At 40.8% G+C, this 25,071-nt stretch overlaps 1 protein-coding gene across 1 annotated transcript in view; it reads right to left on the bottom strand.

Annotated features, from left to right (window-relative positions):
• LOC104489249 (vacuolar protein sorting-associated protein 13B-like) overlaps positions 1-25,071 on the bottom strand; it is a 117,898-nt gene continuing 92,827 nt past the window's right edge. Inside the window, exons 23-30 of the mRNA XM_010131392.1 lie at positions 23,362-23,480; positions 21,355-22,175; positions 16,767-16,943; positions 15,720-15,890; positions 8,928-9,104; positions 6,388-6,490; positions 5,477-5,726; positions 1-270 (exon numbers count right to left, since the gene is read on the bottom strand). Coding sequence (XP_010129694.1) covers positions 22-270; positions 5,477-5,726; positions 6,388-6,490; positions 8,928-9,104; positions 15,720-15,890; positions 16,767-16,943; positions 21,355-22,175; positions 23,362-23,480 — 2,067 coding nt within the window. The 3' untranslated portion in view covers positions 1-21. The remainder of the gene's footprint in view (positions 271-5,476; positions 5,727-6,387; positions 6,491-8,927; positions 9,105-15,719; positions 15,891-16,766; positions 16,944-21,354; positions 22,176-23,361; positions 23,481-25,071) is intronic.

Genomic DNA, 25,071 nt, shown 5'->3' with positions numbered 1-25,071 from the left:
TATACTCACCACAAATAATTATTAATTAAATCCTTTCCTCAAGGCTTTATTTTTCACCATGGTGAATTTGCTAATGAATACTTGGGCAAAATTTGGATCAACTACATATTGGTATGTTTTCATTATAGTTGGAAGGTGTTCGGTAGCCACGTTCGGCTGCAGTGCTGGCAGCGCTGCAGTGCTGGGAGCGAGGTGATAAGATGTCTTAGTGATGTACTCCACAAGGCGGTTGTATTGCTGTTCTGATAATCTCTCTCTGGCTCCATCCGCCTGAAATCAGGTAAGATAAAATAGTTACTCAATAACTGACAGTAACTGAATTTAGTAGTAGAGACAATTAACTTCCACATTACTTTCTGTAGTTAAAATCTTCCTCCCTGGGATCTTTCTTGGACTAGTTTAATGGATATTTTAATTGACAATGTTCTCCCATAGTTTAGTGCTTGGTGGCTTAGTCCTTCCTGCTGTTTTGGACAGTTTGACCGTATGATTCCAACCAAATATTGGATAAAATGACACGGGCAAACCTGGCTTTGGAAGATAAATCTGCTGTGCCCTTTTTTTTGAAGAATAAAATGAAGATGACTACTAGTTTGCGAAGGGAAAGCATGCAATCAGGCATGAAGCTAGTTGCATGGTTTCAAAAAAACGTAGTTCAGAAATACCACCATGTATGCTACAGTGGTATCACTAGCGACGTCATTCAGAATAGAAGGTATTTCCAAAATATGACAATGAACAAAATGACTGAAGCTCAGGAGCTATCCTAGGGCCAGGCTTTGATGCTGCTTTATTTACACTTGGTGAACTGCCTTTTTTTTTTTTTTTTTTTGTGGCGTTAAAAGAGTCTGTCTTTGGTGGGTGTCACACTAAGGATTCAAAGAGTGCTATCTTCTGACTTTTTTAGGGAGTTTTAACAATACATGCCTCACTAGATGTGACGATGTTTTCAAATAGTGCCATTGGATTCAATTTAACATCCACGATCAGTATCTTGTCATATCTCCAGACTGCAAGGCTCATTTTAAACGAACTATTGCTTATTTGAAGAAAGAATTATAATGATTGATAGTGACAGATGTCACATCCAAATCAAAACAGTCTCCTCTGTTTTTTTTTTTTTAACTATGCCTTTGGAGAGGGATTTGCTGCTCAGCAAGTAGAAACATTCCTGTTTTCAGTCATCACCACAAAAATGCTAAAGGAAGCAGGCTCATGAACAAGCTCAGAAGCTCAAGGTTGGAGCCTATCCCTAGAAACAGCAGAAATGGCGAAATGGGAAGAGGAGAGTGTGGTTTTCATTAATGGCCTCAAAGGGAGGGAAAAATCAGAAGACAGACTCAAGGCTAACAGTGGAGAATGGTGTCTGAACCATGTCTCAGTCTGGTAGCACACAAGAAGTATTCTCTCGGCCATCAATCTGTTTTACCAGTTGAAAAGAGAGAAATACACTAAAGTACCACCTATGTAAACTAGATTTGAAGTTATGGCGTAAATCTTGCATGAAAGGTGGCTCCACGATTTTTCCTGATTCCTACTTCTAGTGAAGTAATCCCAGGAGAAGCTGGGTTCTGCCTTCACACTGACCAAAAGACACAAGTTATCAACGGAGCTGGAAGGGGGGCTGGCAACCCCCTCACCTACTCTTGTGAACACATTCTTCATCCAGTCCTAGGCTACATCCCCCCAACACAGCATGATTATTCAGGAGGAATATTAACTGCACTTGGATGGTCTTCCAAAATAACTGGGACCCTGTGTGCTTCCAGATGACTTCATCTGCAACCATTTGCTTCTACAGCCAGTTTCAGTTTATATTGTGACAACAACAACAGAAACTTGGAATTGCTGTTATTCTGCATTTTTTCCTAAACGGGACCTAACATTGTCACTAAGTGGCTTAGCCCACTCCTTTGAACAACTGTGGAGCTAATAGCCAGACCATCCAATGAAGCAGAACTTAGTCAAGGGTTATTTAATGCACCTGCTAGAGGAATCTTACAGATGGCATGTCCTTTCAGGCTAGAAGGCCACACTTTTGGGTTAAGAACTGCAGAATTTTTCTAAAATCTCTCCCATAATGGCTTACAAAGAATAAGCCTTCAGTACTTTTAACTCCACAGTAGCTACAGCACCTTTCCTGTGCAGTCCAGATGTGTATGTAGCAGAGAGGGGCTTCTCTGTGCTCTCTGACTAAGGAGATCCAGTTCTTTAGGGTTCTTTTTTTTTCTCCACTCCTCTGAAAAATCCAGAGACTGGTTTTCAGCTCCAGAGAAGGCAACATGTAGTACTATCACGAAAACCAAATCATCACAACGAAATTCTGGAATATCTGAAATTCCAGGGCCCTTCAATTTTTTTGCTGTCTTCTGGATGTTAGGAGCTATCCCAAGAACACCAGAAGAGCAGACCTTTTGAGTTTGATGTCTGTGTGGAAGCAAGCAGTGTCTTAAGTACTCTGGAAGATAATCCAAGTACCATTCCCTTTCAATGACAATGTCGTCAGTGCCAGAGTTTTAAAAAAATCCATCCAGGCTGTTCCTAGCCAGATGGATTAAGTTGTATATTGTGGAGGCAAACAAGCCATCAGGCAAACCTATTGCTGAAGGAGTGTAAATATGCTCTATAACGTCTCTCTCTGGTGATTACAGCTGTAGAATAACTCGTGTTTTGTTTCCTAATAGTTCCAAGAAGCTGAGAAGGGGAAAGGGGAGATACTGTTTTGGGCAGAGCTGAAACAAAACCTCTGGCAATTATTTTTGTGAGCAATAAGACAAAAAAGTGGGGTTTTATAATGTTGAAATGAAATGTTTCAGTTTGTTATATTATTCAGTTTGTTGTATTATTATCTTTGATTAAATTAAACATAATTTACACTTGGTAACATTTCCTCTATTTTGCTAAATGCACCATAATATTTTGGTTGACCTTACTGGGCATTTTCCAGCTAAAAGTTCTGTCCATCTTTACTAAAGTCATCATGTACGGATGTGTCTGCACTTCAGCTGCAGACATCTTCGGTGCAACAGGATGGCCTACCATTAACAGTTTGGAAACATGTCTGTTTAGGGGTAGCTCTGCAGCTCTAGGGCTGCTCACCTGCAAGTCACAGCTTGCTGCTTCTAAGGTTCCTTTTCCTCATCTCATTCAAAAAGTTTTTAGAAGCTCTTTTTTGGGGACCTGAAGGGGAGACCCTGGCTCCCACAGCACCAGTGCTGCACACAACACCCAAGCACCACAGAACTGACATGCTCAGCTGCAGAAAGGAAATTGCCAACCCACTAAGATAGAAAACTACAATAAACATTGATTACAAAAGAATATTACTTAACACTCGGCAATTACTAAAATTTTGTGAAGCTTTTGGAATCTTACTGTGTAGCTGCCTTAGCATAAAAAAATTAAACTTTCTTATTCTTTTCTGCCTCACTTTCAACTGCTCCTCCTTATAGCGCATTTCTTTAAGTTTTCACACAAATTTCAGCATCGCTGCCCACATTCTGAAGGAATATTTTGCCAGGTCTGTTCTGTACAGCATCACTCAGCTTTTGCTGTCTTGCCATCACTGACTGCTCCACCTGGGGCACAGAGAGGCACTCCAGTGATGCTATCATGCCAAGACACTTGACATTGCGTTCTCAAGAGCTAGCATCAGCAAAAGAGATTGTGTACTGAGGCTGGGCGGCTCAAGGCTTACAGCTCCTGGCACTGCTACACCACTGGAGTAGGACTCCCATATTTTTAACCAGAACTTCAGAAAAAAAAAAAACGTGTATATGGTCCAGTAGCTCCAAAGCAGGTCGCATTTACTGCGTGTACTAGCATGTGTATATGGGAACACTGGGCTCTGCACATGGCATGTAGGCTTGCACTGTGCATGTACAGCAGCAGCTCGCCCAGAATTCATACGTTCCCAGCTGCAGCAGCTGTGGGGGCTAGAATTAGGCTCCCTGCCTCCTCGCCTTCCCTTCTCTCAGACAGGCAGCCCCTCTGCCTCATCACCCTCTTGCAGCAACCTTTGGGCAAGCAGTCCTTCACCCAGAGCAGCGGCCTACTTCCTCATCACCCTTGGGATAACTGGATACAAAGACAAGTCCCATCACTACAGCCTCATAAAAAACCATCTGTACTGGTGCTAAACTTAGGGTTAGGATGGGCTGAGTGCATCAAATGCCTTAGGGAGAACAAATTATCTTGCTCTTCCCTCCAGGACAGTAGCTCTGGACTGAGCCGGATAGTCTGGATCCAGTCTGATGTGTGCCTCCAGTAACCACTCAGCACTCGGGGATAAAAAAGCTGAGCTTTGCCCATTTGCATCAAAATTTAAGTAATGCCTCATGTAGCTCTGTGGTGAGAGAAGGCAACTTCAGTCAACAGCACTCAGTGAGACTGAGGTTAGTGGAAAGACAATAAATGTAAATAGAGAATTCAGCACTAAAAAAAGCTTTCACAAAAAAAAAATCCAAGTGCTGTCATGACAGATGAAGTCCTTGCTGTACTAGAATCAATGGCAAAACTATTCAGCAAGTTCAGTGAAGTTAGGGTTTTACTGAAGGTGCTGAAGCCTCCCCTTCTTTTTGGCACACCTCATACTTCATGGGGTTTTACATGTTCTTTTCTTATATTCAAAACAGAAATTCTGGTATAGGAGTCTATACAAAAGTCTGACACATTTTATGAAAACAACTGGGACATGCTTGTTTGTTTTAGAAATGATCTCTCATATGATTCCACTTGAGAATTTAATACAATAAACATTGTTTCCTGAAAGTGTAAAAATATAACATTCTTCTACCATTAAAAGAAGATAATTCATCCAAAACCTCAGTATTCAAATGGCTTAGAGATCTTTCAATATGAAGATGAAGGATTTATGCTCTTCTTGGAAACCACTTGGTGCATCCAATCTCAGCAAAAGAACTGACCCATTTTAAAGTTAGCTTTGCAGCAGAAGGGAGATCTAAGGAAGTAAAACCAGCCAGCAGCCAAGCAAGACCACTGCATTGCAAGTGGCAAGATAAGAAACGTGCTGAAAGGAGCATGCATCAGCACCACCAAGCTGCTAAAAAGAATTCTCAGAAGAGCAGAAGGAATTGTTCTCACTGTGACTTTGTAGGCACAGACAGCAATGCTGACTTGCCAAACAATGAACACCTCATGCACGTACAGACATGAGAACCTCTTCAGAAAAGAGGTGGGGCTTACCAAGAACCCAGACTTCCTCTACTTTTTCTCTCAGAAAGTCGGTGTCACAGATATAAAATGACATGATCAATAAGAGGACAGAAGGCAAGAGACATGTCCCTTTCATCCAAAGGGCAACAGCGTCAACTATGAGGTGCATGAAAACATGGGGTCTCCTAATTTGGCACTCAGACCTCTGGCCTTGCGACCCAAAGGTGAGTATGGCTGTTGCCAAAAGCACCATCAACGGTGTAACTTTATCTTTGAATGAAAATTGTACTCAAGTCTCTACCTCCAAATCCGAAGGCACTCTCTGTTGTTTTAGCTGCACCTTCAGCAGATCTTTTTGCTGATCATCTTCCAGACAATCGATTTCAGTCACGGGGAATGCCTGCTGCTGCGTGTCTTCACTGATGCTGACCACAAAGAGAACCTCTGAGGTGAGCAGCAAGCAGCCTTCATGCTGCTGGCCTGATCCACTCACAATCATGACATCTAAGGCTATATGGACCTCTGGCCTTCCTAGAGATTGCAGCATTTTCCTGCATTATCAAGGACAAATAAAAAAAGAGGAAAAAGAAGAAGAAAAAAGAAATAGTCAGTGTTATGCATCAGATCCTCCAGGACTTTTTTTGATCACTAATGGTTTTACTTAAGCCTGTAGCTATCACCTATTATTATTATAAAATAAGCCAGGGAATATATTCCAAATCTCCATTACTGAAAGATATAAGACTTAAGATTTAGAGAGTAAATGTGAGACTGTTACTTATCAAAACTCCTTAATCATTCACTGCAAAGTTGGCCTAATAACTGTGCTAGGTCAGCCTGTTTCCCATCCTCACAGAAAAATTACCCTGAGAAGTGGCTTACAAGTTCAGTGCAGAAAATAAAGTTATCTTCACTAACAGCTGTTCCTGGAGATGTGCAGTATTTTTCTTGGGCTCAGTGCAATGATAAGTAAGAACTCACTGAATGCCAATTAAATAAAGATCAGCTCTGTAGTTCCAAAGCTGGAAGCAGATCAGCAGCTCATCATTTGCAGATTGGGTTTCTATGCACTACCTTTGTGTTTAATGTTCCTAAACAAACTGCCGTAACTCAGCCTTTCCTAGGGAAGCAGCCTGTTGACTTGACCACAGGCCAGAACCTATTAATAAACAATGTGGATGTAAAAATGAGCAAGTGTCTAAATAATTTTACCAGACATATTTGACGTGGCTATTTGGAGCCTGCTCAACATGTTGATCATTTGGCTGAGAGCGCTGCTTGGGAAGCTGAGAAAGTCCGGCTCCATGCAAAATACCTATGGTAAGAGAATTTAAGTTTTTAGTAGATGTTTTCTACAAAACAGTTACATGTTGTAGTGATGTCATCTGTTTAGAACAGTCCATAAAACAGTGCAGATCTAAAACGATGTCACACTTTTGGAAGCTGTAGTCCAGATAATTCATTAAGTATTACAATGGAAGAGTTGTGCGCTTAACCCCGGTGATCTTGCATTAGCAAGAAACAAAAAAACCCTCATCACATGTTCTAAAAATCAGCCATACACTTGTAATCAAGAGAAACACATTGCTCCTGAGAGCCATAATTTCAGAGTAGGATCAGACACATCACGTAGGATTTGTGCAGAAAAAAAATCAAGATCGTTGTTAACTTTCTTGCTTAATATTAAAATACTTCCATATACATGTCACGATTGGTACAAATTAGAAGGCAAGTTTGCCTAGATCCTGCATTTAAATGTTCAGTTACTTAATCCAGCTGTTACACACAGATCCATATACATTTATGAGATCTCCCGGGGCATCTGGCTTATTGTAATTTCATCTTAGTGCCAGCACGGACTGGAGACTACAAGAAGCAGTTACACAGGTTTCTAAACAGACTGCGCAAAGCTGAAGATGACACAGTATGCATGCTTTCAGATGGCTTGTAAACTTTTAAAGATGGTCACCAGAAACAATGAGTGGGTTGTAAAAAAATTCTCAAATTAAGTAGTTTCAGAAACTTTTACAAGACAGACAAGAAGTAGGTTCTGCAGCAAGCACTAGTATTATATAGTTTAGTGCAAAGTTACTCTTTAAATAAACAAAGAAATTTCCTTTTGTCTAATTAAGCATTCCACTGAAGCAAAAGGCATTTTTGCATAAGGGTGTCAAAAACTTAGATTCCTTTCTACACAATGGATAATAATTTAAACAAAACATCAGCGCTGAAAAAAACCCTTTAATTTTTAGCACACATGTTGGTGGTAATACTTAAAAGCAGCATCGCAGTTGTAACAGTTGGCTTACCGAGGTTCTCAGCATTATGTGAGTGAAAATGTTATTTACAGATGGAGAAAGAGAGAACATGTGTTTATTTCTGTGTGGTCCCCCACCCCGTGGTGCCCCCCAAGAGACATGGTCCCACTTCCAGTGCAGTTGCGGATAAGACTTTCTTGAACTCTTGTGTGTTTTCCTCTCACACACTGTCAGCTCTTATTGATACAGTTTTTATGTTTTTTCCTGGCGAACTCTTCTTGTCACATGCTCATGGAAAACATGATGTCTTGTATACCATATCTGCAATGAAAAGTGTCCCTCTACTGTTACAAAGACTGCAGTGGGATTAAATCTAGGAAGAATAATGCCATGGGCAGCAAAAACAGCACACAGGCAGCCAACAACAGACAAAAGGTTCTGATTTTACTAATACCGGTTTTACACCTAAGGGATGAACATTCGGGAAAACAGGTATTATTTACACTCATACAAACAGGAAACAGTTAATTTGAAAGAATGGCAATAACTAAATGTTGCATTACTTCTTTGAATAGACTGCTTCAAGGAATGAGTTCTGAATGTAATGGGAAGCATGGAAATAATGTCCTAAACTTAAGCCCTAGGAGAACTACTCATATTCTACTCAACATAGCACGAACATAAATATTGCTAGTGGTTAAAGGACTAAATCTTCAAGATTTGTATGGTGTAATTAGTGAAGCAAAATTATTGACATACTGTCCTTGTATCAAGAGGTTTATCTGCTTTTCTTTCCTCCCCGCCCTGTTTTAAATATCCAGACCAATAGTTTTGGTTTATTGATACTGGAAGCAAAGAAATTAGCGTATTTTGATATTTTATCTTTTACAGTTTTTGGTCACCCAGAAGTATTCATATCACCCTGAATGGATTCATCACCACTGCCACTCAGCGCTCAGTCTAGCTAGAAAACCCACCTCTGGTTGTTAAAAGATTACCTGTGTATCTGAAACCAGGGCTGTCTTCTCACACCGCTCCAGTTTAAAGGGGATGTTCCCAGTACACGACTCACTTCTTTTTCCCAGGAACGTAAGTCTCCCTTTGTGCAGAGAGAGCACAACTCTTTCCTTGCCGCAACAAAGCAATCTCAGAATAGCGCTCTACTTGGATATAGCATTGCTCTAATACTTTTATGTCAAAAGCTCTTTTGTAAGCACATATGTTTCTGTAAGTAATTCTACTGTATTCCAAGAATTACTTCATGCTTTCTGCATTCTGTGTTTCTGTGATTGTACAACGCTGGTCAGTAATACAAGAAAGAAGCACAACATGAAGGCTTTTAAGAAAAGCAGCACATTTGTAACTATTCAGTGGTGGCATTTCTAAATCTTTCACTAGTCACACAGCCACTGAGCCAAGTAAGAAAGACACAGGAGGTGGTATCTGAAGAGCATTTTAAAATTTAAATGGAGATGTTGGAATACAGAAACTCACCGTAACCTGTCTGGGAGACGAGCTCAGCTGCCCCTCCGATGGGCTTTGTGAAGACGCCCATGATTCCTTTCCCCACACCTGAGATGACCCCTCTGGCTTTATGCCTGGCTGAAGCTTGGGCCTCAGATACTCGCTGAAAATTCTGCATTGGCTGATCCACGATCCCAGCAATTGCACCTGAGAAGACAAGAGTCCCCAGTAATTAGTGAAGATTAATAATCCAGCATAAGAGGAAATATTACTACTGGACCTGAATGTTGCTTGGATTACAGACCGTACCCCAGTGTTCTTATACAGCTATTCAGCATGTGACCAATTAGCTAAACAATACCTTAGCGTCAGCTTCAGTTAAATCTCAACTTCCTTTTTTTCAAATTTATTTTATCTTTGAAAAGACACAGATCACTTAACTCAACAGTATGTTTTCTTTTTTCAGCTACTTTCACTAAGTGCTTTTGCTGAGTTAGTTTAATTTAGCTCATTCTGTGTAGCAATTCTGAAAATGTTGGCCTGGGAATAAAATCCACCAGTTTTTGAAGCCTTGAGCTGCTATGGAAATAAGATTTTCACATAAGCCTGAGACTGACTTCATGAGAATAAAAACTGCCTGTATTCAATAGATCATTTTTATACCCTCTTCCAACTGCCAGAAATGTTCGTAAGCGAATGCAACTTTTGATATATTACTACGATTAGCAGAATTAGACTTTGAGACTTTTTGTTACTTTTTTTTTTTGTGAAAATGATCATATTTTACTTTAATGCGCATGGGTCAAACTTTTATAAGTGACATGGTGACCTTTCCGGCTTTTAGTATAAACAGAGAACTCGGACTTAAATCTTCCTAAATGTAAACAGGTATGTGACGTGGTACATTTCTTTGATCTTGAGTTTACTCTAGGCACTTAACCACAGACATGTCTCTAGTTATTGTAATTTTGATAGATAAACTATATGGAAATTGCTACGAGTACAGGGATTGGACAAAGTGACATCAGTTAGAAAATGGTCTGGCTGATACGAGGTTCTTTGCTCAGTGAAAACCAAGTTTGCAAGCTCCCCAGCTAGCTCTCGCTTTGCACCTTTGGCTGCAAATATCAAGATAAAACAATTATTTAAGGATTAGGACTGAGTGTCACCTTGGTAACAAGGCATTTTTACTGCAACGCAGACATCTTTGAAGATTCTGCTTTGTATGTGGAAGCAAATCCAGGCATAATTCCACAAATTTGGACAATCACAGCTGAGGTATTTGGCCCCACGTGTTTACCAGTGTGACATGCACGAGTCAGCTAAGAGCTAACTGGTTTTCAGATGGTTTTAGTTACTGGATAAACAGAGAAGTTGCTGACTTTGAACAACAAGAACTAATATTAAACTCGTACAGTGGTATTCTGTCCAAAGAAAAGACGAGGATGAGAAGCAACACATTTCCCCAGATGCTTGTCCCTGGGATACTATCTATCAGCAGTTCAAGAAAACTGCACCTCCCATAAATGGCTCCCTCCACGCTGAGAGAGGTTACTTCCAACTTCTATATGTGTATCCATCGCCGATAAACATAGAGTATTGCCCCAGGAAATGCTTGTCTATTTTTAATGTGATACACAGCTTTTATTGAGCTCACTCACTGAGGCTGAATGTGCAGCTGGATGTTCACCCTTAGTACCACAAAGGCATGGCCTCAATGCCATGCCATGGAAATGATACAAATTTCAATTGAATTCTGTTTCATTAGTACTTAACAGCTGCTCCTGCTGCTTGACTAAAATAATACCCCAGCACCACATTACACAATTGGGATTGTTCACCCAGTCTTCTCTTTTGTACAGTTGTGATGCATTTGAAGGCATAACACAATACTTGGTGTTCTGCTAGGCTACAGTATTGTATTACCCTGTGACCTCCTTCACCCTATCTACTGAGGTCATCCACAGCAACTCCACTTTCAGAACAGAAGTTATTGCCTTATTAAATGTAATCCACATAAGTCCTAGCACTAGTAAATTATTTACTGCAATACACTTGAGCAAAGTTATAAGGTAATAATAAATAAGAGCCTACTCCAAAGGACCTGTGGTATGCTCCAGGCACTTCTCAGCTGGAATTAGGCCCAGAGGACACGGAAACAGAATGGAAACTGCTGTGACTGTGTTGTATAAGATTATTTATATAGTACCCCAAATAATATATAGCTTAATTAGCCAGCTGCTTAGTACTTCCGCACTTTCTGTTATCGTGCCATTTTATATGTGCTCTGAACTAGCCTGTGAAGCCATTGCCCTTTTGTACCTCAAAGCCTTTTGTGAGTACCTACCTGCAAAAAATAAAACCAATGATCTTCTCTTCCCTCTCTGCTCACCCTTTGTAATCTCTCATCACAGATTGGAACTCACTGACATAACTCATTCACGTGCTGTGGTAATGCCCACAAATCACATAACAAACTATAAGCTTACTCCTTTCATGAAGGAGTGACTGGTCCTACCATCCTTGCACAGGGAAGCCAGATCTGTGTAGTTCCTTTCCTGTGCATCATGTGTGATGCCAAGGAAAGACAAAAATAGGTCCACAGCTGAGCAACCTCAAAATCCAACAACAGTGAGGTAATGGTGACGCTCATGTGAGGTTCATTGTATCTCCTAACACCTGAACCTGCGTGAAACAGATGTTTCCTGCATCCATGTGGCTTCTTTCTAACCTAAAGTAAGTGATGGGAGTGCCATGCTGGATGGACTTATTACAGAAGGTCTCTCCCCCCAGATTTCAGCAGGGTCTTTCCCACTCTCATTCTCACAGTCTAAAGACAGCTGTCATGTCCTACTGCTGTCCTTCTCTCTTCTCTGTAAAGTCACTTGCCCACTTTTTTTTTTTTTCACGAAACCATTCTCTGTTTTTCTTTCCTTCCTTACCCTAGGCATTCAATTTTATATGCGTGTCCACATATGTGCACGCAGATTATGTATGTATAAAGAAAACCTCAATAAAATTAAACACCAAAGCAACAAAACAAAAACATATTCTTCCATTACTGGACCAAAGAGGTTCCAGCAACACCATAACATCTGCTAAACATCAGCTAGGGTGCACTCTGGTTAATACATGTTGCTCAGTAACCATAAAAAAGATACTTTGATATCTACAGAATTCAGATAGTTCAGCGTGTATGACTGTATTACTTCAAGAAGAATTTGATTATGGGCAGCAACTGGTTCACGTGCAGACTGACAATGTTTGGTGAATGCAGCACGTCTTACAGAACTTAGCAAAGCTCGAGTTGCTTGTGACAAACTCTTCCAGTCTAGGAAATAATTGGAAAAAAATGCCCTGCCAGGAGAAACCTGCTGTGCTTTGCCATGATCCTGAAAGCTAGTCAAGCTGAAACCATTTTGCTTCCTTTTCTCTCTGTTGTCCTTTGGGATTGCCACAAGTGTTTCACACCAAACATATGGCTGAAGCATAGTCTCCTGACAGCAAACATCACATAAAAATACAGCTAAAAGAAAAGAGCACCCACTGGCATGCATTAATGTATTTGCAGAATTGGTGTGTCCATCAGGTCTGGCATCGGCTCTTAGTATCTTGCTCATAAACAGGCAAATGTTGAGTGGCCTTAGTTCAGTGATAGTTGCACAGCAAGAACAACAACCATCATCCTTAATAACAAAAATTTAACCTTGTGATATCCAGGCTTTATCTTCTCCAGCAATACAGCAGTCAGTATTAAAATCAATTCACTTTCCCCAAAAGCAGGAAGGATTAACTGAAATGTTGAGCACTTTTGCCACTGTGAAAAATGGCTTTTCTACTAGGTTGTCAGCTTTTCAGTTATTCAGAAATGCTGAACTTCCCTAAAGGGAGCTACTTCAATATGGTATTTTTTATTAGGACCAATAGCTGAAAATAAAGTCTATAGTTTCAGTATTTTCTTTTACATGGTTATAAATTATTATTTTAAGCTTGACCCCATGACACAAAATGCAAAAGATAGTTCCTTGGTTGGGAGTGCCGATCATCTAAATATTTTAAACACGATTTCACTGCATTTTTGTCTAATGGTATACAAGAGAAAAACAGACCTATCATATGCTTTTGCTTATTTTCACGCACAAATGTTACTAAAATGACCCTGAAGTCTCCCCTAAACTAGAAAGGAAGATGACAACCAGCCAAAGATAACAATCAAATCAAACAACACCCTGACAGTGCCTGAGTCATTTAAAATGAGACAGGACAAAGCACTTAAGAATGTACCACAGGGAACAACTTGCACCGAGGAGGAGAGAAGAGTACGTGATTTTGGCCTTGATTCAGCAGCTCTTAAGCACACGCTTAAGTGCTTTGCTGAACCAGGGCCACCACGAGCCAGATTTTCACAAAAATCAGAAGCGCAACTCTTCTTCCTGCAGATACCACAATGTATCGGTGAACTGAGGGCTCTTACATGCCTGTGCCTGGGCATGAAATCTGCATTTGCAATTCCCTAAGCTGCCTGCATGAGTCAAGATGGCTTTTACAAACACGATAGTACTGTAACTATCCCAGAAATCTTTTTCACGCTTTCCAATTTTACAATTAGAAAGTCATAGAAACTATGGCTTCAAAGGGTCTTGCTCTCTGCATTCCTATTCTCGTCTGAGCTCTTCATCCTTATGGAGGACGAAGCAGCTCTGCTTCGTTTCATTATGCATGAAGAACGTGGAAGTGTTTGTACAGTAAGCATCTTCATGTTTATTCTGAACATGCTGGTGAAAGAAAGCAGCACAGTCATACCTCCTCTTCAACTACAACTGTTTTTTGGGGGGAAGCCACAATATTCTTTAAGCTAAACGGTCAGGACAGAAACAGTTTTCTGACACGTTTGTAAAAACTCAAGTGGAGGTCTATTCGTAATTTGGGTCTTGACACAATTTACATGAATGTTGCTGTGTATACAGAGAAACCACACTTTTTAATCATCAGCTTTAAATAAAAAAAAAAATAAGCCTGATACAAAGTCAGTGTAATATTTCTGATTCCTCCCTTAGTGAGAGGTCCTGTATTTGTCAAGTCCAGCTACACAGTAACTGCAACTATTTATCGGAGTGGTTCATTGCCTCCACTGCTAAGAACGGAGGTATTTAACAGGGAGGAATCTCTCAACTGTTAACAGCAGGACTAAGATCCTAGTTTGCGGAGAAGCACTGTTTAAAGCTCTAAGTTTCTAATATGACATCTGATTTCCTAGGAAATCAGGAACACTGAAATTCTAACTCGGTTTTGGTTCTGTGTTCAACTCAGGCGTGCTCCTGCAAACAACGGAAACCTTGTGCACAGGGCAGTGCACAAGGCAGGCACAGCATATTTGTGCATGCATGTTACGAGTTCCCAGCTCTCCTGAACAGCAGAAACTTTGCCTTGTTACAGCCAAAGCTACAAGGTTTTGTTCTTTACTTCAGGCTTTACAGGGGATGCTTTACCTCTGACAGGCTCTGGTGTGTCAGCGAAGGGGACAGCCACCATGTTATCTCACTGCCTTATTAACCGAGCCAAGATCACTAAACCGTTTCACCAGCACGTATACACCAGGTTGACACAGTGCTTCTAAAAGTATAGTATTTCATCCAGCTACTCAACCTGACTGCCCTTAGCCCAATAAATAAGAAGGAAAAATAAAACCTTCTTTGAACTGCCTTTGATTTGCAACACCAGTAACAGCTTAATATTGGGATAGGAGCTACCAATACATGAAATTTCTCCTTTATCCACATTTCTCCCAGGACACTCGCTTGCCGGTTTACAGGCATTATCAAATGACAGTGCTTCACATCATCTAATGTTATTGCTCAAAATAATTTCCAGTAACTTAACCCAAACTTGTAACATTTTAACCACTTCCTCTTTAGGGCTTTCAGGGTTGCGGTTGCAAATTTAGGAGTTGTGTACACTACTGAAGATTAGGAAAGAGGACAAATCCTTTCAAGCTTCAGCTCTTCTAACCTTTTGCACTGGACTGCTTTTGGTCACTTTGATCTCTAAGGGATTCATACTCTTTAATATGTACTGAGGAACTCTGCCAAACAACACAGTTCTGCATTCCTTTGCTGTGTGACAAGTAGAAGTAACCTAAAAAATCCAGCCCCTTACTGCAAAACGCCTCACAGAGTTTTTTTTCCAGCGTGGGTTAGTTTTCAGATTTTTAGGTACTCTTTTGAAATGGCCACAGTAATCTTCATTTCTAAACAAACCACTTGGCTGCTTGACGAATACAATTACACCGAATCAGGATGACCTGGGTCTCTTTGTAAAAGCAGAATTCCTCATCAAAGCTTACTTAACATATGCACTCAGTTCAAGTGGTTTTCAAACAAATCCAAGAATCCCTGATATCTACAGTGCAGCAAAAACAAGCAGGTTCGGAAGGCATTCCTATAAATCATTGGAAAGTAAACATCAGCGTGATGACATCTTCGTGCTGACTTAGTTACAAGTCACCCTGCCCATTGCAGAATTATTTTTTCTTCTAAGATATACATCATGAATGTATATCTGAGATACACAATGAAAATGCTATTTCACAAAGAGAGAGTAAACTTGTTCCATATCTGCAATTATTTTATCAGGAAACCCCCCCCCCGAAGTCACTAAGCTTGATTAAAAGAAACAGTATCTCATATACATACTGTAGAGTCTATTTCACAAGAAAACATCAAAACAAACAGAATTTGCAATTATAGCTCATATGTAGAAAAGGCTGGTGAGAAGATCAGAAAACAGAATTATTACTCAACTTGATATTTAATAGTACATTACCTAGAAGGCTAATGCCCAAACGAGAGAGTCCCTGTCTCAGTCCTTCTCCCAGGCTCTCTGGAAGCTGCCTTCTCCATTCTTCTTGTCTGTTGTAATGCTCCTCATCCAGTGACAATCTGTCCATATTCCGAGCAAGACTTGTTGCCAGATTGGTAATTGACGTCAGTGTACCTAAATACATGGAGATATACATTTGAGTCTGGATCAAAATGCTTTAATTTAAAACACGGAGACATCCTATGCCTCACTGCAATACTGAGCTTACCAGGAGAACAGCAAGTCAACTGAAAAGTTGCCCATGTGTAATGTGCTTTACTGTTTGTTAAGCATCACCACGCTGCTTCTACAGTCCATTAGTCTGCACCAGGTTAGCCCGGCTGCTGGGAACAGCAACTCACCCGAATACCCTTCCTCAGTTCCCAAACTTCTGTAAGGCTAACCTAAACGGAGGGGGGTGATGGAAAGGTAAACAAATATTTACAGAAGGAGCCTGAGGGGACGCATCCTGAGGGAGCCTGGAGCAGCGGCCAGCAGCCGGGGCAGCCGCGAGTGGTTCCTCCTGGGCGGCTGACGCCACGCGATGGCACTGTTCATACAGACTTCACAAAACAAAAGTGCTCCTGTTCTCAGGCCAGACCAGCCCTGCTGTCAAAACCTATCCACATACTCACACAGTTATGACAACTATATCTACTTAAAAAAAAAGATGAGGCGACAGAGTGTAGAATTTCTGATGGTTAGCAGAAGTACAGAACACCTTTAATATTTCTGCAGTTATCACATGAAATACTGGCTGAGCCAATCTCCATTTCCCACTGGGAGGTTTAAAATTCTGAAGTTTCTGAAACATTCTTATGCACTGTAGTTAAGCGGCGATCTGTTTAATACATAAGATGTTATATGTGAGCTTTGTTAACCCTCACAGCATTTTGCTGCAGCCTAGCAAGCCAAACAAACCTGCAAGCAATATCGCTCAGAACTTTAATGCATCCTTTAACAACACATGACAACAAAGCAGTAGTTGGAGCAACAAAGTGAAAGCTCTACCTTTGGAAATGTGCTTTACAAATGATGTTGTTCCTCTGGAAACTCCACTGACAAATGCTCCTGGGCCTCTGGTCAGTCCTTCATAGGGAAGCCTAAAGAAATCAGCTATGCCATTCCCTATGCTTCTCACCAAACTAGCCGGGCTTCCAAGAATTTCCAGCGATCCAACGACCCAGCCTGTGTGGAGAAACAAGAGACATGTTACAGCTGCAAAAACTGCAGAAGCAGCAGTTGTGCAAAGGTTGTTACTTAATTATCCTTTTCACACTAGAATTCATTGCATTATGAACTTCCTTTGAGCAAAGCACAGGAAATAACTCATCCACTACGAATTCAGAAATGGCAATCTTTCATACTTCGTAAATCAAAGAAATCCTTTTGGCAAACTCACAAATAGCTTCAGAATTACTTCCTTCCAGGAGCTTCCCGTATTTCTGCTAAAAGTGTGCTGGGGAGGTGGATGCTAGAGTCTCATAGCTACGGAGGGATGGGACTGCACGTTCAGATCGCTGGGTCAGTTTTAGACACTGTAAGGCAGCATTGTGATTTCACATCCTTACGTGATAGAATTGTGACAGGGAGTTTACACTGATAAAATGTACTGCTTTTCGGGAGTGTGCAGGTCAATTGCTTGATGGAGTGTTAGGAAAGAGGATGCAGATTTTTGACAAGTGCTTAAGAAGTTATTTTAAATCCACCCCAACCCTTCTAAGCTGATCATTTTCTTTCAGAGCGCAGTGAAAGCCAGACAAATGTCTTTTGCTCCGTACAGTTGTGTAAACAGCAATGACATCTACATGCTGATTAGGTTACTCATAGGGGAGTATTCCTTATGTGTATCCCAGGAGAGGTATCTGCGGATCTGGTTTCCTATATAAACGCAGGGTTGCCAGCATCTTGCTGGATGGCTGAGAGCACAGCAATCTGTTGCTGGAAAGCTGTTTGCAGGTCTTGCCTTTCTCAGGCTGGTTGGCAGCAGATTTATGGCTTTTTTTTTTTGATACAGAGAGCGATCCAGAAATGGCAATAAATGTTAAACGGGAACTGCCTGGTCTTTGAGCCCTGGTACCATGAATTTCAACTGGCACTGTCAGAGCAACACAAGGCGTGACAGGGCCAGGAGACTGAAAGATGGACAGAGTGGCCTCCTGCTCTCCTGCTGAGGCCCCTTGATCTTGATCTGCAATGCCCTCCTCATTCCCGTCTCGCCACCGCAAACTCCTGCTATCCAGATGCTTTTCTTGTTTTCTCTTAACCCCTCCCAGTCACTCCTATGGAAGGCTGAATCATGAAACTGAACAGGAGAGAAAACGTTACTCATATGAAATGAATTAATCTCATACTATCATTCTGAGCTCCCGGAATATCTATTATTCTTGTTGAATCTGTCCCACATTTCAGCCCTGGCAGGTTGAGAACTCCAGCGCGTGTAGTTTAAAATGTAGGAACCACAGTGTACCTAAGGGAGAGGGTGGGATGGACTATGAAAACAAAACCCAAGTACCACTGGCAATGTCATGATCAGAGCATCAACAAGCGCTGTGGCTCCATGGTGCCTGCCTTGAAAAGGACTGTCCCCCTGGTAGACCTCCCCTGCTGGGGACCAGCGGGAGCCAGTGCTCCAGCATTTTAAATAAATTATCCTTGCCACTGTGTGAAATGATGAAATTCTGGAGGGGTGGGAGTCATGTATAAATGGAAGAGATCCTCTTTCTGCTTTTTCTGATCAATAATGTTGCAATAATCCCTTACCACCTTTGTATTGTTTTCTACCTAATTTGGCATTCCTTGTCCTGAAGTGGTGGTGTGATGGAAAGGAGCTGCATAACACCGTGGCTTAGTAGCTTGCTGCCCTGCAACATCCCCAGTAGGCACTGCCAGGCCAGGACATGGGAGACTCCAACTCCACTTACCTGTTTGGCCATCCAGTATGTCCAGGAATGAAAACCAGAGTAAAACCAGGAATGAAACCAGTTAAACACGAAGTTGAGGGGTTACCTGGTATCTCTGGGATGGGCTGTTGCAGTCTGGCCCTGGCCTGTGGGCTGTCAGTTTTGAGAAGCTCTGGAAGGAGTGTGCTGGCCCCTGGAGAGCGCTTGGAAGGAATGTGAAACCTGCAGCAAGGGTGACCCTCCTTGGCCAATGCTCACAGCAAAACTAATGGCTCCTCACTGCCGGCACGGACCACCCAACCGAAGGAGGAAGGCGTGGGAGTAAGTCCGGAATAGGAGAATGATGAATAATTCCCTCAATTCACAAGCTCTGTGCTGCATTTTACTTTGCAAAAATATAGTATCATGTCAGTTTACCATTTCCCAAAGTATGCTTCGAATTTATACACACCAATATGAAATAATTACAACTCTATTAGCAGAGAGCCACTGATTTTCTTTACAGGCTACTATAGGGTTTGATCTGGCTGATACCAGTAATATTTTTAAATAGAATTTTATTAACTTTTAAATAGAAGCCAAATTAATTAGGAAAGGATGGGAGATTTCCATTGCAAGTTTTGCTAATTTGAGACAAGCAATGCTAATCAGCATACCTGAGCAGAGCTCTCCAGCCCCATTCACTGCTTATGGCCGCTCCTTTGCAACACATGGGGCAGCCTGGTACACCCCTTTTAGCAGGCTTTGGGGCAAATCTTGCCCCCTCCCACAGAGCAGCAATGATCTGGCATGCAGCTAAGGGCAAAATGAGACTATATCCCACTAGGAGCATAAGGCATAGCTGTACGGGAATGCTGTTTGTGCAGACGCTACAATGATTTATGCATGGGACAGTGGTGAGCAGAAGGGGGTCAAACAACCCATCGTTCTGCAGATTAGTGCGGTTAAAATGCAGGAGAGTGAGGTCCTCTTCCACAAGAGACCAATCCAAGAAGCGTAACACACCTGATGGTAAGGAAACACAATTTGCAGAACCATAGAACACTTTTTGCTTGATTTTTATCTATCTTCTTTTTAACTTTGTTGACACAGTCAGCCTTTTGGCAAGTGTCACAAACTCTTAAAAATAAAAGATTTTCTTTGCCTAAGCAAACATTAATTAAATTCACCATTTTAATCATGGTAAACCCTTTCAGGAGATACATTTCAGTTTTAGTGCTTTGAGTGGGATTTAAGTAGTAGCTAAATACATGCCTGTGCCTCTTCCTTAAAAGAAGTTTCACTGAAGCAAATCTCATTTCATAATATTCAAACCTGCTTTGATTTCAGCTACATCATGAGCCCAGAGCAAGGGGTGGCCTGTGCACTGCTGCACACTGCAAGGGTAGCACAGGAGGAAAGACCCAGACCAGGCTCAGGAGTCCCTAACTGAGCCTCTCCTGGGATGTTGTGGATGAAAAGCCACTACAACCTAAATTCCCTGCTGCAGTCTATCACCACTTGTATCACCACTCCTAGCCATCTGTGAGGAAAAACATTCACACCGTGGACCATACCTGGCCACAATTTCACTCTGAATTAGCAAGAAACTAGATCTCCCCTTTTGTACTATGGGATTTGACTGTAAAACAAATCCAAACAAGTAGTAAAAAGAAGAACTTGAAATTTTGCAAGCAACATAAAGCAGGAAAATAGCAAATCAATGCGCAATGTTCTGGTGCAGAACTGTGTACGCAATTGCCATAATTAGCTGTGCAAGTCCGGTATGCACACAGCAAAAGAACAGATCAGCATCTCACTATTTCTGCTCAGAAACACCTGAATTGCACGTGTACACTTCTGGAAACCGTACACAGAAATAAGGTCACAGCGATGCCTGCAGCACCAATGGAAGCGTCAGGATTCCAGAAAATCTGACCATTAGTACTGCAGGAAAATAAATCCCACAGTTCAGTGTGGAGTACGTTACTTATGTGAGTAGTTCATGGAGGAGCTTCCTCTTGTCTCAGGCACAATTCTGTCCCACACAAGACACATCAGATACCAAATTTCATGATTTCTAAATTAATATTTACAGGAAGTAAAATGTACCTGCTACCTAATAGACTAATTGCTCACTATTGATCCTATATGGGAAAAAAGTGAGTAACGGCACATTTCATAGTTCTTGGATCAAAGGACAACAAACATCTGTGTGCCAGTTTAGCATGAAGGCTGTAAGAAGAAAGACAGATTCCTAATCATAAACTGCAGCCAAAAGGAGTTTTAACACAAAACAACATTCAGGGCTATAATTTACTTGTGAACGCAGAGCAACATGCTGAATAATTTGATTAAATGTAGTTTTGAGTAGTTTACGTGAGGAATGTGGGTTAATTCTGACTGGTGCTGTAATACGAAACAAAACCTAAGCCAGCTAGAATACATTTTTACACTGTGTTCAGGGTTTCGTAAAGCCTTCAGGAGGCTGGTTAATGTTTAGCATAACCTTACAAATCTTCACTGGTGTCTGCTCAGCCATTTTATTTCCCTTCTGTCATATGGCAGGACATAAAAGGTGTCTGAAAATCTCATTATTAAATAGTGTCTGAGGAAAACAATAATCATATGCCTAATATCTAGGTTATTCAGCTTGAGAGACAATCACAGAATCCTGGTACCTAATAAAAACGTTACATGTTAAGGAAGATACTGACCTGCTCTGAAAAGTGCTCCAGCAGCATAATGCATGGCCAAGGCATGGACAAGTTGCCTGGCAGTGGTGAAGATGGGTCCTCTCTCAAACACCGAGAAGGAGAGAGGGGTGTGATCTGAGGCTATATACAGTTTCAGTGAAGCATGAATACTGACAAGGAGATTAACAGGTTGTATTGTTAATTTTCTTAACTTCACTGGCTTGACTAAAGCTCTTGCATGCTCTCTCACTTGTTCAGGCAGTATCAGGGTAGTATCGGAAGTATTAATGGATTGACAAGTGGTTTTGTTTTCTGGAAGATATGTATCAAACAAAGTCTTAATGTAGTAAACAAAGGTGTCTTCCACATACAGCCTAGCTGGTTTGAGCTCAAAGCTGAGGTCATTCACATGAAACATGAAATTCTCTTCCTCGGAAAAAGCAATGCAGAGTTTTATAAAGCAGTTTTCCTTATACTTTTCCAAATCTTTGTTACAAACAATGTTGTTCATTCTGGACCACTGCACAGTCTCATTTTTCTCTCCTTGGCACAGCAGGACTGCAAAATGGAAATTGGATTTGCTGTATAACTGATTGTCCAGTTGCAAGTCTTCACAATACACTTGGAGACTATGAAATTGTGGGAGGCCTTCCAGGGCAACACGCTGGAACTCCTGCGACAGGGGTCTCAGGTAGCTGGTGGCTGGGGCTACGTGGAGGAAAATGTTGTCTGCTGTGAGACGCAGAAGTTCAGATGACACTTTGTGGTTTGTAATATCATCAAATGCAGCAAGACTTAACTGACTGATGAACATTTTCAGTGATAGGGTCTGCTCTTGACTTCTGGACAGGAGGGAAAAGAAGTTTTGTTACTTCACGTATTTTGAGTTCACCTGGCATCTTGCTTTCCCAAAAAGCTATCAGGAGAGATGTTCTCTGTAATACACAGGAAACTCACTGTGTAAGTCCTGTTAATGCTAATGGAATCTGGCAGCCTTAATCACCACAGTGGGCTCCACCCAAGGGGTCTGGGATAAGAAATGGGATATTGCACGTCTATGCCAGGTTTCTCTTTCTTTGTTATCAATCAACAGGATAGTTTGGACGGGACCATCTCTATACATACAGTAATTTCCTATTAGATTTGCAACAGAGCCAGGTATTAAAGCAGGCTACAAATACATTTTTCTGATAATTCACATAGAGCCTCAGGTGTTACAATATCTTCTAGGAGCCTCTACTGAAGGTTACTATCATGGACAATTAATTTCATATCACATGCACTGAGTGCCCTCCAATGAAGTCACCACAGCATTTTTATTCCAATGACACTGAGGGCCTCCCCATCTCCAGTGTTAACTGTCCATTGTCAAGTTTAACTAGCAAGAGGGCTATTCTGTACTGCTGATGACCAGCTTCTTGGGGATTAATAATTACAGTGCAAATCAAAACAGTACCACAAATTCCACTGAAATTGTAACAGCATTGCTAGAGGCCAGGCATTCTCCATGTTGGAAATAGGTAGTGTTATAGTTGCACTTGAATGAAGCTGAGGACTAGGTTGTGGTGTGTCATGGACGTGGGGAAGCCTTTTAAAGAAGAGTTGTATAATCAAGTACAGTCAATTATTGACCGTAAGACTATTTCTATGCGGCTCTTGCACAACAAGCTTCCTACCAATTTTACTGGAGTTTGTATGATTACAGATGGCAGGATCTGGCCAAATGATGAACACACTCAAAATTAATTATGATGGAAAATGTCTTTTTTTAACAAACAACTCAGCACTTCTTTTTGTAACAGACATCAAGTATTTACACTAAAGTGACACGTCTTTTGATGTTAGATTGTCCTTTTCTAACTGTGATATACAAAGGATAACATATCCTCTAAACATATGCCACAGAGCATGCAGCAGTATTACACAAGACAAACAGCTAAGCCGAGGTTCATCAGTCAGGTAACACCGAGGAACCTCTCAGCACTGTTTGGCAATGCCTTTTAATCATCTTTTATGTACTATATGTACCTGTTGAAGTTGATCTCGACGGGTCCTGCTCTTCCTTCTGGGGCCAAGGTTATAGCTATAGTTCCACACTGATTTGCAATGTCCACATAAACATAGCCAAAACCAGTTAAGAACACGATCTAGTGGAGAGAGTTAGAAACATATGGAATGCTACTGAAATTACTCTTTTTAATGTCATAATTTGAATTAATCCTATTAATGCCTTCTAGCTGAGATTTTTTACTCTAATCATGATACTGTTTATTATAGAAACAGATTTCAATACTGCAGAAAATAACAGCTCTGATACTTTAAGTATTTCAGTTGTGCAGCAAGATGAAATTTGCACCTCATCCTTTAACTGTATAATTGAATACATTTTAAGAAGAAATTTCTACAGAAATAACCAAGATGTGCAGGGGGGTGGTGGTTATATGAGAAAAGAATAAACAAGAGATTTTAATTTGTGATTTTGGATTAAGAAGAAAGGTATATTCCTGGAGGTCTGCAAAATCCTACCTTCTACTTTGGAAAATAAACCCTAAATTAACATTGTGTTGCTCTACCCTAGCTCAGAGCTGGTTAGATGTCTGATAGCATGAGGCAAAACACATGAAGGCTAAAAAAATAAGTACCGTTTTGGATCCACAAAGACTTGCTTAACAACTCAACACTGCACCATCTAAGCCATCTAAACCGGGTTTGTGAGAACACCTTCACAAGCAGGGTGCTGCCACAAAAAAATGGCAAGTGTCTATTGGAAAGTGTAGAATGTCTAAAGAGGCAGGAAAATGGGAACTTGGGTTTGCGTCTTGCCTACAGATGTGCAAACTTTCATTCTGAACAAGTTGTCCTTAGGATTAAATATTCTCCTTAAAGAATGATTTTTTTTTTGGAGCTTAATTCTGCAATATTTCTGTGCAAGTTTTGTGTTTTTCCAGAATATAAAACATTAAGGTCTTTTTAGGTTTGGAAAACTCACAGCAGTCCTTCTTAGAGCAAACTGGCTTCTGTTTTCTTGTAGGGCTGCTATTGGCACAATCGTTTATTAGAATTGTAGTGACAGAAGCTAAAATTTAAAGGAATGCAAACTCAAGAAATAACATGAAGATAATGGGCTTGCACCGGTGAAATAAACAGCTGTGTGTCTTGAAGAATCTTTACTGCTGATAACAAGTCACCAGAAGGAAAAGCACGTGGAAGTTCAGTAGGATCAGCACTTACACTCATTCTTGTAACGCTATTTATATTAATCCTGTACAGGTAATTAAATTTTGTTCATCAAATTAGTCATATTCTTCTGAGAATTACATATAAGGTAATTTCTAATTTTGATATGTCGGTTTTAATTCTTTGCTTATCTGAAAGAGATCAGCAGTCCTGTGTGATGGAATTGGATAAAAAAGGACATTTTCTGAATTTTTCAATGCACCCTCATTATTCTAAAAAACCTTCACTGATCTTAAAGACAGGTCATTTGAATTACAATCTCATTTGATTCTGATGATAAAGAGCTTGATTTTAGTAAATTAATAACGTTTTATTTCTAATACCTATCTCTGTCTAGGTAGAAAGCGTACAAACTACTTAAGAGCCAATAAATCCCAGATATTTCACAATCTGAACCAAGATGTATGTAAAGCTATTAGCGTATTACTTATTTACTTATAGTTTTCTACGAGAAAGATGGACTGAGAAATCCTGGGGAAATTCTCTACACGGAAACCCTAA

Source organism: Buceros rhinoceros, unplaced genomic scaffold (assembly GCF_000710305.1).
Source record: "Buceros rhinoceros silvestris isolate BGI_N320 unplaced genomic scaffold, ASM71030v1 scaffold1192, whole genome shotgun sequence".
NCBI classification, from domain to species: domain Eukaryota; kingdom Metazoa; phylum Chordata; class Aves; order Bucerotiformes; family Bucerotidae; genus Buceros; species Buceros rhinoceros.
Note: the sequence above shows the minus strand (reverse complement) of the source record. Positions and strands in the feature narration are given on the sequence as shown.